This window comes from Anthonomus grandis, chromosome 3 (assembly GCF_022605725.1).
Source record: "Anthonomus grandis grandis chromosome 3, icAntGran1.3, whole genome shotgun sequence".
NCBI lineage: Eukaryota > Metazoa > Arthropoda > Insecta > Coleoptera > Curculionidae > Anthonomus > Anthonomus grandis.
The window spans coordinates 43321006-43332741 of record NC_065548.1 but is presented as its reverse complement, the minus strand read 5'-3'; the positions used below and the strand labels follow the sequence as shown (position 1 = coordinate 43332741).

The 11736-nt window shown below is 35.3% G+C and overlaps 1 protein-coding gene across 2 annotated transcripts; it reads left to right on the top strand.

Moving 5' to 3' along the window:
• The first annotated feature begins 1840 nt into the window (after positions 1-1840).
• On the top strand, positions 1841-10325 carry LOC126734133 (uncharacterized). 2 transcript variants are annotated; one of them, XM_050437665.1, is made up of 3 exons: positions 1841-2128; positions 5974-8301; positions 9284-10325. In XM_050437665.1, exons 2-3 carry the CDS (start codon positions 7937-7939, stop codon positions 9900-9902), a joined length of 984 nt encoding a protein of 327 aa, XP_050293622.1. In that variant the 5' UTR covers positions 1841-2128; positions 5974-7936; the 3' UTR covers positions 9903-10325. The 2 variants fall into 2 exon arrangements, with proteins under 2 accessions (XP_050293622.1, XP_050293623.1); XM_050437666.1 differs by lacking the exon at positions 1841-2128 and having other exon boundaries at positions 4054-8301.
• Positions 10326-11736: the final 1411 nt, after the last annotated feature.

The following is an 11736-nucleotide window of genomic DNA, read 5'->3' as shown; positions in this document are numbered from 1 at the left end:
TTTAAAATTTTTATATTTACCCGTTTTGAAAATAAGTGGAAAAAACCATCTTCAGGTGCCCCCTTTAAAAGGGGCGTAGCTCCCTTGAGGGGCGTTTGCCGATATATGTTTATAGGAAAAAGTGAGGTTATTTTTGACCAAAGAATACAGGGTTCGCGTTTCGTCCACTAATTTTGGGACACCCTGTATATAATATACATATATATACACACAACCGCAATGTCTAGGGATATTTTGAATAAATTTGTATATATATTTTTTAATATGATCTTTTTTTTTAAATTTATTTGCAAGTTTAAGAGTAGTTTATAAGGTAATAAAAAAACCCAAAAAATTTTAAATAATTTATATTTTTTCTAAAAAAATGCAAAAAAATTAAAGTTGTTGAGAAACTAGGTTTTACAAAAATTTAATTCTTAATTTTAAATTAACAAAAAATAAACAAAAACAATATTCAATAACTTGTATGACCTCCACGACTGTTCACAACTGCTTGACATCGTCTGGGCATGCTTAGAATTAAATGATCAATATCATCTTGGGGTATCTCATTCCAGGCTTCTTGAAGTGTCAGAAACAAAGTTCTTCTATTGTCTCTTGGTCTTTCCATACGAAGAACTCTTCTTTGAAGCATATCCCACATGTGTTCAATGGGGTTTAGGTCCGGGGATTGAGGTGGCTATGGTAAGACATCGATATTATTCATTTCTAGAAACTCTCTAGCAACCCTTGAAGTGTGTGGTCTGGCATTGTCGTGCATGTAAACAAAGGTTTGACCAATTGCTGCTGCATACGGAATAACAACAGGTGCCAGTATCTGATCCACGTATAATCTGCCAGTTAAAAAGTTTTCTAATAAAATGAGGTCTGTTCTTCCTCCAATACTAATGCCTCCCCAAACCATGATGGTTCCGCCACGAAAAGAATGCACTTCCTGGACATTGCACAGGCGGTTTGCGTTTCCAGGCTCTCTCCACATGCGAACTCTTCTTGAGTCGGGGTAAATTCCAAACCGAGACTCATCAGTGAACAGCACATTTGCCCAACTTTCATTTTGCCACAACAAATGTTCTTCCGCCCACAAAAGTCGTACTCCTCGATTACCCCAGGACAACGGTTGCACCCTTAAAGGCCGACGACTACGTAGGTTGTTTTCATGCAAACGTCGGCGTACAGTATCGGCTGAAACCTCAACGTTATGCACTTGCTGTAGCATGATTTGCAATTCTGGTGCTGTTACAGTGGGGCGTCTTCGAGCATTTAAGTGTAAAAAGCGGTCCTGTAGAGGGGTTGTAATACGTAAGCGACCTCTATGCCTTTCCGCCACATCGCCTTCTTCTCGATACCGTGCATATAAGCGTGAAATTACGCTTTGAGTAGTGCCCATGTTCACTGCAACCTGTGCTTGCGTCATACCACCATCTAAAAGGCCCACCGCTCGTATCATTTCTTCTCTCGTTAAATGTCTGCGCTGCATGGTTAGCAAGAACTATACTGAGCTCTATGAACAAACTTTTTTCCAAAAAAACGCAAACACTTTTTTTTGGTAAAAGAATTCAAGACAATAAATAACGATATGTGTATTTGTTTATTTATTTGAGATAAATAAATTAAGTAGAAAAATGTACAGTGTGGTTTAAGCAGTCTAAAATAAGGATAAAGTCTAGATATTTTTATATTTATAGCAAGTAAATAAAATTTTAACAAATTAAAAAAAAATTAAGAAAATTCTAAATTATCCCTAGACATTGCGGTTGTGTGTATATATATATATATATATATATATATATATATATATATATATATATATATATATATATATATATATATATATATATATATATATACAGGGTGATTCATTAATATTGCACGAAAATGAAATGCCGGTTTTTTTGGGTTAAATTATGACGAAAAGTTCCTATAAACATATGTCCGAAAGTGCTTCGTTTCCGAGATACAGGGTGTTCAAATTTTCTTAAAAAATCGATTTTTTATTAATATCTAAGAAATGCCTTTGCTGTTTGCAATGTCATTCACACCATTTCTGGATATCTTAATGATGTATCTTTTTGACATATGACAGTTGATTTGTTATTCCAGGGACGTGCCCACGGGGTAAGCGGGTTAGGTTTTTTGTACAAAAAATAGCATCTAGTAGATTTTTTGAACCTCCTGTACATTTTTTGGATGACGCAACTAAAGATGGAATTGTTTCAACTCTTGGGTGTTTTTCGTATCTCCCTCCGTTTTCGATAAAAAAATTAGTTTAATGCAAACGTTTGAAAAAACTTGAATAAACATAATAAAATGCCTACTTATCGATTTACAGGGCGAAGAATAGTAAATACGGTAATTTGGAATTTTGACATGACATTAACTGTACTACCTGTTGAAAAATAGTTTTAATTAAACTTAGGTACATTAATTAAATTCTTAGAATAAACATTAGTAAATTGATGAAGGTAATGAAAAGCTATGGACTAAGAAACGTACGCTATAAGAGTTGTTCAAAATGGGTTCCTCCAACTGCAATGCATGCGTCTGTCCTGCGACGCATTGACTGGCGAACACGTTCAAAGATCCCTGGCGTGTTTCGAATAATATCGCAATTTGCAATAATACGATTTCTTAATTCTTCAACATTTTCGATGGGGGTGGTATAAACTAATTGCTTGAGGTGGCCCCAGAGGAAAAAGTCTATTGGATTTAGATCGGGAGATCGCGCAGGCCAGGGTTGTATACCTCCACGACCTATCCAACGATTGGAATATACTCTATCTAAATACTGTCGAGCAATTAAGCTGAAATGCGCCGGAGCGCCATCATGCATGAAAAACATTTGGTACCTTAAGTCAAGCGGGACGTTTTCTAATAGTGTTGTCAACTCCTCTTGAAGAAAACGCCGATACACTTCTCCACTTAACCTTTGTTGCAAAAAGAAAGGACCAATTAAGTGGTCTTCAATGATTCCAACCCAAACATTCAGTGAAAATTGGTGTTGATGGCGACTTTCACTTATTCCATGTGGATTTTCATCTGCCCAAATGTGATTATTATGGAAATTCATTATCGAATTCCTGGAGAAATTAGCTTCGTCCGTGAAAAGTATTTTTGATAAAAAAGGAGGATTTTCTACAATGTTTTGTTGTAACCATCGACAGAAAGCCACTCTATGAGGATAGTCGTCTGGCAAAAGTGCTTGTACCCGCTGGATGTGATACGGGTACAAAAGCTGATTTTTCAGTATTCTAAACACTGTTGGCTGACTAATGTTTAAAGTGGCAGCAATCTGTCTTGTACTCGTTGAAGGATTATCCTCGATTTCGTGGAGCACTGCTTCTTCAGCTTCTGCGGTTGCAACTGTGCGGGGTCGTCCATTGTCGACTGTAAGTTTTTTAAAACTTCCACTTTCTCTGAGACGTTGATGGAGGCGAGTAAACATTTGACTATGAGGAAGTACTCGGTTAGGGTATTTGTCCGCGTAAATACGCCTCGCTGCTTGTGAATTACCATTAGCAAGACCATACACAAAGTGCATATCGCACATTTCACTATAAGTGTACTCCATTTTAGACAAAAATGAGGAAATTGTCTACTTGACAGGAAAAAAACAACACCTTATCACTGAGCCACACCTAGTAATGTTAAATGAACTGGTATTTTATTTATTGCATTTTCAAAGCAACGAAAAGAATGCGACAAAAACTAAAACGATAATAGTATTTACTAAATTTTGTTTAATACGTATTTACAATTTCAACATTCCGCAGTATTTTTTAGATCAGCAGTTGTTAATGCTGTACTTGATATTCGACACTATGAATAGGTAAGTATTACATTTTAGGAAGAAAATTATTTCTTTGCTTTCGCGTGATTTAAAAGCATTTACTTGTATTTTTACAGAGGGATGCAAAAAAGCAATTCTTAATTTTTTTATCGAAAACGGAGGGAGATACGAAAAACACCCAAGAGTTGAAACAATTCCATCTTTAGTTGCGTCATCCAAAAAATGTACAGGAGGTTCAAAAAATCTACTAGGTGCTATTTTTTGTACAAAAAACCTAACCCGCTTACCCCGTGGCACGTCCCTGGAATAACAAATCAACTGTCATATGTCAAAAAGATACATCATTAAGATATCCAGAAATGGTGTGAATGACATTGCAAACAGCAAAGGCATTTCTTAGATATTAATAAAAAATCGATTTTTTAAGAAAATTTGAACACCCTGTATCTCGGCAACGAAGCACTTTCGGACATATGTTTATAGGAACTTTTCGTCATAATTTAACCCAAAAAAACCGGCATTTCATTTTCGTGCAATATTAATGAATCACCCTGTATATATATATATATGGTATATATATATATATATATATTAGAGAAACTTTTTAAATTTGCGTTTTATTTGAATACTTCAAAACTAATGCAGTTCTACACATAATGAAAATCAACAATAATTGTTAAGACTTAATTTGTATAAAGTAAAATAAATTGTAGAAGAAAATCCTAAGATTTAATTTAATTAAACAAAATATTTATGAGACAAAAGTAGAGAAACTAAATTTTATTCCAAAAGTACAAGTTATTTCTTATTTCTATCTTAGAAAAATTAATAGTAAGTAGAGTATCCCTTATTGGCAATCACCTCGCGGCATCGATTTGGCATGGATTCCAACAGTTTCATAATGGTTTCCTCTACAATAGAATTCCAGGAATCTTGTCAAACTTTTATAAGATCATTTTTATTACTGATCTGATGTTGCCTTACACGCCGGTCTAGTTCCTCCCAGAGGTTTTCAATCGGGTTAAGATCGGGACTTTGCGCAGGAAAGTCCATAACCCTAATATTTTCCGATAAAAACCAATCTTTGACAACCTTTGATTTATGTTTGGGGTCGTTATCTTGTAGGAATATCCAAGTCAAAGGTAAATTATCCTCAGCAAAGGGTAGCATTACATTTTGTAGGATGTCTAAATACACAAATCAAGATGTGTAATGGTCCTGTACCGAACCCAGAGAAGCAACCCCATACCATGCAGGAGCCACCACCATGCTTTACCGTAGGCTGTGTATATCTTGGATCGAATCTTTTGCCTTGTGGTCGATGTACCCATGAGATTCCATCGGACCCAAACAAATTGAACTTACTTTCATCAGTAAAAAGAACTTTTTTCCAGTCGTTGGTTGTCCAATGCAAATATTTTTGTGCAAAGTTGAGTCGGGCCTTCTGATTCTTCTTGCTAATAAACGGCTTTTTAGCGGCTCTTCTACTAAATAATCCTCCTTCCGTCAGTCGTCTTTGTATGGTCTTAGAACTAACATTAACACCAGGTAATTCACTTAAAATTTCATTTGCTGATTTGTGAGGATCAGACTGGGCAATTCTTTTTATCATCATTTCCATGTGTTTGGTTGTTTTTCTTGGGCGGCCACTTTTTTTAATGCTTTTTGTTGAATTTCGTGTTTTAAAATTAGAAATTGTCTTGCTAACAACGGACTTATGCAAATTAAGCGTTTTACTAATGTCCACTTGTCGTATACCACTCTTGTGTGCATCAACTATTTTTCTACGAAGGTCTTCAGACAAATATCTTCCGCGAGGCATGTTGATTAAAAAAACTATGCAAAACTATCAACAGAACTCACGTAAAGCGAACTAAATACTAAATTTGGACGATTGATATTTAGGTTTCTCTACTTATGTCCATCCGAAAATATTTGAATTCTTTTATTGTAAATAAACAACTGATAAGAGGCATGTAAAATGCGGTAAAAAAACGCAGTTGTTGAGAACTACAATATTTGTAGTAAATATTTAATTTAAATACATGGTTTCCGTAAATCAAAGAATTTTTAGAAGTTTCTCTACTTTTGTCCGATAGTGTATATATATATACCATATGTATCTTTTTGACATATGACAGTTGATTTGTTATTCCAGGGACGTGCCCACGGGGTAAGCGGGTTAGGTTTTTTGTACAAAAAATAGCACCTAGTAGATTTTTTGAACCTCCTGTACATTTTTTGGATGACGCAACTAAAGATGGAATTGTTTCAACTCTTGGGTGTTTTTCGTATCTCCCTCCGTTTTCGATAAAAAAATTAGTTTAATGCAAACGTTTGAAAAAAACTTGAATAAACATAATAAAATGCCTACTTATCGATTTACAGGGTGAAGAATAGTAAATACGGTAATTTGGAATTTTGACATGACATTAACTGTACTACCATAAAAGGAGTTTTGAACTTTTACGATGTATAAATATTACAGTTTAAAGCATTGTCATGAACGTTCAAGCCTTTATTTGAACCCTTAAATTGATTTGGTTCATATTTTTAAGAAAATCGGAACCCTTTCCCAAGCATTATTTCGGCCAGGTTTATGCGTTTTCCTTATTTACTCGTTGCCATGGAGACCGATTTACCCTTCTGTTAAATGAATTGCGGCCTGTTTTTCGAAGAAAAAACGACTTTTTAATTTTTTTGTTTTTATTTTAAAGTACTTGTACTATTCCTAGACTTTTCAATGATTAGTATGATATACCCAGATAAATAAAGAATGGTATAGATGAGATTGGATCAACTTTCAAACAAATAAAACACTTTCAAACTTTTTATCTTTACTCTTTCTTTCTTAAAAAATATGTTTATAAAGCTCAATTAAAAAGCTCACTGTCATGAATTACCTACATCTTAAAATTAACTATAAAACTAATAAAAAGTCGGAAAGACTAAGGCTCATAAATACTAACTATAAACTTGCCAATTGAATAAAATCTTGAGTGTAACCCATGATACTATTACTCATCATGAGTGTAACCTAATAACAGTAATAACTACACTATACAAATGGCCTGAAGTAAAATGTCCCTGACGCCTGGGATACCGCCTAAATTCGAGGAAATGCTCACATACCTACACACAATTATTATTACAAACGATAGAAGTAAAGAAGTGATTATAATGGTCGCGTGCTTCGCTCTCCTTCTTGGCGGTAGCCAGCCGTTTCAGCCATTTTGAAATAAACAGGCAGTGTTCATTTCAAAATGGCTGGTGATCGGTTTTAAGGTTAAGCAGTAGATTAAAATTAATAAAAAAACAGTAGGTTTTAAAAATTGTTTTATTCTATTAAAATAATAACTCATTAATTTTCTCAATAAATTAATGAGTACCTACCTAGTGCAAATATTAAAAAAATACTCATTTATTTTCTCACAAAATTAATGAGTAGGTGCAAATATTTTATACAAATAAAACATGAAATGACTTGGGTAATAATACATACATAGGTAAGTACCTAATGGTCACCTCTAAAAAAAAATATTAAATTAAAAAAAAAAATCCGAGTCTGATAATTCGGATGACTTTTGGTACATTTTTTGACAATGCACAGTCAATATACTAACTTATTAAGTATAATAAACAATAATTTAACGACAATACTACCTACTTTACTGTATATAATAATAATAATATAATTAGGCATCTGTCTCGATAAAAAACGTAAATTTTGCTAGGTACCTCTAACGCAATTCACGGGTTCAACATCTGAATTCCAGATAAATAAGCAACAAAGAAATAGAAAATGGTATACGGTAAACCCCAAAATAAGCCACGAGGGAATCTGTTAGAAGTATTGTTGCGCCATCTGTTAGAAGTATTGAATACAAATTACAGAGTATGTTTATCTTGTAGATCTACTGCAAAAACAGTAGACCTGGCAACACTGTTTCCATATACAATGGTACCCGCCTCCTAGCGTAGCCGATCGATAGTACTAGCCGTGACACTGGTTTCGTGGCGTCAAAATTGAAGCCGAGATTTGGTGGCGCACGCCGTACAGTGGGACGACTAAGGGTAGAAACATAGTGGAGCGGCGAGTCAAGAGTCAAGCGGCGCGTTTTTAATTCAAGATGCAAGCGTCGCTTTCACATGTACATAGTAGAGCGGCGAGAACTGCTGCGAAGAGGGCTTCATGTCATGAATTCAGTCAGCAAAATGCTGTCTGACAGTGAAGATTACTTGTTGGAAAATAGTGCTCTTAAAGTGTTATGTCTTAAAGGTGTTAGAAGTTATACTGTTCATCCATTGAACCAAGAACGTCATACATTAGGCGAATACCATAACCTATTTCCACAACTAAAGGAGTACCCTGGTCGGTTTTTTCAATACACCAGGATGGAGCACAGTACCTTTGTGTATATTTTAGATCTCATACAACCTGAAATCGTAACAAAATTCACCAATTTCGTCAAGCAGCCTATTGAACCTGAGGAGAAGCTGGTTATAACATTGAGGTAAGAAAGTGACTAGATAATAAAAAATTGTAACACATTTTAATGGCTAATATTGAAATAAATATGGGTTACGCAGTACAAAAGATAAAACTAGAGATTGTTTTATAAAAACTTAAGTTCTATCATATGAGTAGTCATAACCACGAGACCACTGATCCAGATCTAGGATGTTATTGTCCTGAGGTGTTATTGACTTCTGGAAGGTGGAAGAGAAATGCCTGTAGACAGAAATGATTGACGAGTGGAACCACAACTACCCGTAGACGGTCTAGAAACGTCCTTTTTGTACGCATATTTCAGCACTAAATTTTGAACATCATTTCGAAAAAAAAGTTTATCGGCTCCATTGATTTTTTGTATGTGAGGCAAAAGACTTTGAAAAAACAGCATGTCATCATCTGGCTTTTCTTCTGCTCGTCTTGTCCGCTTTTCTTCTAACATCGCCATCTTCTTTTCTTCGATCTGTATCAATTTCTTTAAGTCCTGACTTTGTGCCCTCCTCTTATTGAAATTGTTTGGGTGGACAAGACCTTCCTTTGTAATTTTGTCTGTGGAAGTTGATGAACCTGTGACACTGACATTGCCACCGACGCTCCCCTCATTACTTTTATTTAGATCTTCTGTCCCGTTTTCTTCCACAACATTCTCGTCGTTACCAGTTGGCTCTTCAAGAAATGTTTTTTCAGTCTGCTCCTGCCCACTTTCACAGTTTCTCTTTATATTTCCAGATGTAGGCCTAGTCTTGAATTGAGACCTCATAAAGTCTAACAATAAAAAATATGGCCAATTAGATTTATACACAGAATCAGAGCTGGATCCCGATATTTCCTCTTGCATTTTTCTTACTTCCTTCCTGTAATAGTCCCGTAGCGATTTCCATTTGCTTTGAGCTTCTTTAACTGAAAGAAGAGAAACTAAGAATTAAATTTAAACATGATATTAAATATTACTGAAAATTACATAATATGATATTTTATTGCAGATACTTGGCAACTGGTTCTTCATTCAAAAGTTTATCATTCTCATTTCGTGTTGGAGCTTCTACAGTTAGCAGGATAGTGAAAGAAACCGTTAATGTTCTATGGAATGTTTTGCAACCCCTACATATGCAACATCCTTCAAAAGAAATCTTTGCTCAGACAAGCAAGGAATTCAGTCACTTGTGGAATTTTCCAAATTGCATGGGATGCATCGATGGAAACCATGTAAGAATTTCGTGCCCACCACATTCAGGCACGATGTTTTCCAATTACAAAAAGTTCTACTCCATTGTTTTGCTAGGAGTTTGTGATGCAAAATATAGATTTCATGTAATAGATGTTGGTGGGTTTGGCAAGCAAAGTGATGGAGCCACTTTTGCTTCCTGTGACTTTTATCACATGATAAAAAACAATCAAGTTGATATTCCGGATGATGCTTGTTTGCCTGGAACTAATTTTACGACGCCATTGGTATTTCTCGCAGATGAAGCCTTTCCCTTATCTGTGAGTGTTCTGACACCTCACAACGTAGAGAATCTCAATGATGAAAAAATGGTCTTCAATAAAAGGCACGCTCGAAAAAGTATAGAGTGTACGTTTGGAATCATGTTCTCTAAATGAGACTTTTGTCTAAAAGTATTGAAACTGATCATCAAACTGTAGACATAATAGTAAAATGTATGTGTGTTCTTCAAAACACTATCATAGATAAGGAGGGATTTGAGAGGCATTCAACAGAGGTTCAAACAGTTGAACCCAAGAACATTGAAGTACCAATAGGACGACGTCGAAGAGAACGCCAATCAAGTGATGCTCTTTTGGTGCGGGACACATTCACACGATATTTTAATGAGAATATGATTCATTTCTCAAGAGACTAAAGAAACATTCGTTAAAAAAACGGTTCGTTGTGTAAACAATCAGAAAAACGTTTTTGGAAAACCTATAAAACAAATCTAAACATTTTTTCTTTTGTAAAGTTACCTTTAGGTCAACAATTTATTTTATTTTTTGTATATAAATAATAAATATTTAGAAGTATTACATTAGTAGAAAATTGTTTATTGCCCTACCTAGTATACACAAACGTACCTGTACAATTATTTTCTTCACCTACTTCTTTCCATAGTTTGTCCAATGTATAATGTTTGTGATGGTCATTCAGCTGCTGATTCCATATAGGTTCTCGATTCCTTATTGACAGAATAAACAACTCCACGTTCATGTTGTTTAATCTATTATAAAAACCAGAACAAAAAACAACAAACACGCCGTACCACCTGCAATGGAAGCCCCAAATCGACTGGAGCAGCGCTTCAAAGAAATCGTTGGTGATTTCACGAGCGATGAGTCAAGATTCATGTCGATGCATGCAGCACTGCTCGCCGCCTCACTATGTGCGCATCAACTTGATTGTATGGAAGATTTTAAAACGCGCCGCTTGACTCGCCGCTTGACTCTTGACTCGCCGCTCCACTATGTTTCTACCCTAAGTGGAAATACCGCGGGACCTAATATTTTACATTTTTATTATTGAATTTTTACTCTTTTTAAAACTCAAAGCGAGTATCAAAATAGTTTGGTAGTTTAAAATTTTTAATGCGTAATCTTACTATAAACTACAATAATAACTGCAGTAAAATATTATTTTGAATCAACGCAAAATATGTGCCCCAGCGCGGAATTTTTGCCATCGCGATGCGGTCGTCGCCTCGCATGATTTCGGCTTCTGTTGTGAGGTATCGATGGAAGCGGGGATAAGTGTCCAGGCTAGAACTATCGATCGGCTACGCTCCTAGTCGAGAAGGCGGAATTAGTCCTACTCAGATTTTGTCCTACGGTCGATCGGAACGGTTCGGCTTTTTCTTGAAAATCCTGGGTTTGTATTTCGATATAGAAATAGAAGCAAGGATAGGAGGCATTTATATTGGACAACGTCGTATTTACGAATTTCGGCGCCTAAATAGCGACCGATGCGATGGATTGTCTGTGTCGCAACTGTTAATAGCTAAGTTTTATGACCAATATTCTCTATTTCCTTAAAATATTCAAAACCTGACCCAACCTTGGGCCAACCCAAGTCACCAGGCGTTGTGTATAAGCCAATTAATTTTGATAATGCTTAAATTGACGTCCAGTCGTTATCATTTGATAACACAAAGTTAGGGCGAGTTAGGTTGGCATAAAGCATATTGGTCATAAAACTTCGATTTTCCTCGTATATTGTCTATTTTATAATAATTTGTATAGGTATAAAACTGATTTAATTTTAAATTTAAATTTTATTAAAAGTTTCATACCTTCTGGCTTCATTAATAAATTCTTGATCAAAAAATCTTTGATTACCAAATCCTTCCATCTTTGCAACACACACAACAATAAGTTCTAGGTTGAACGGCCTTATTCGTTGTAGTTGTTGTATAGTTGGTATCACATTCAATATCACACAGTATCC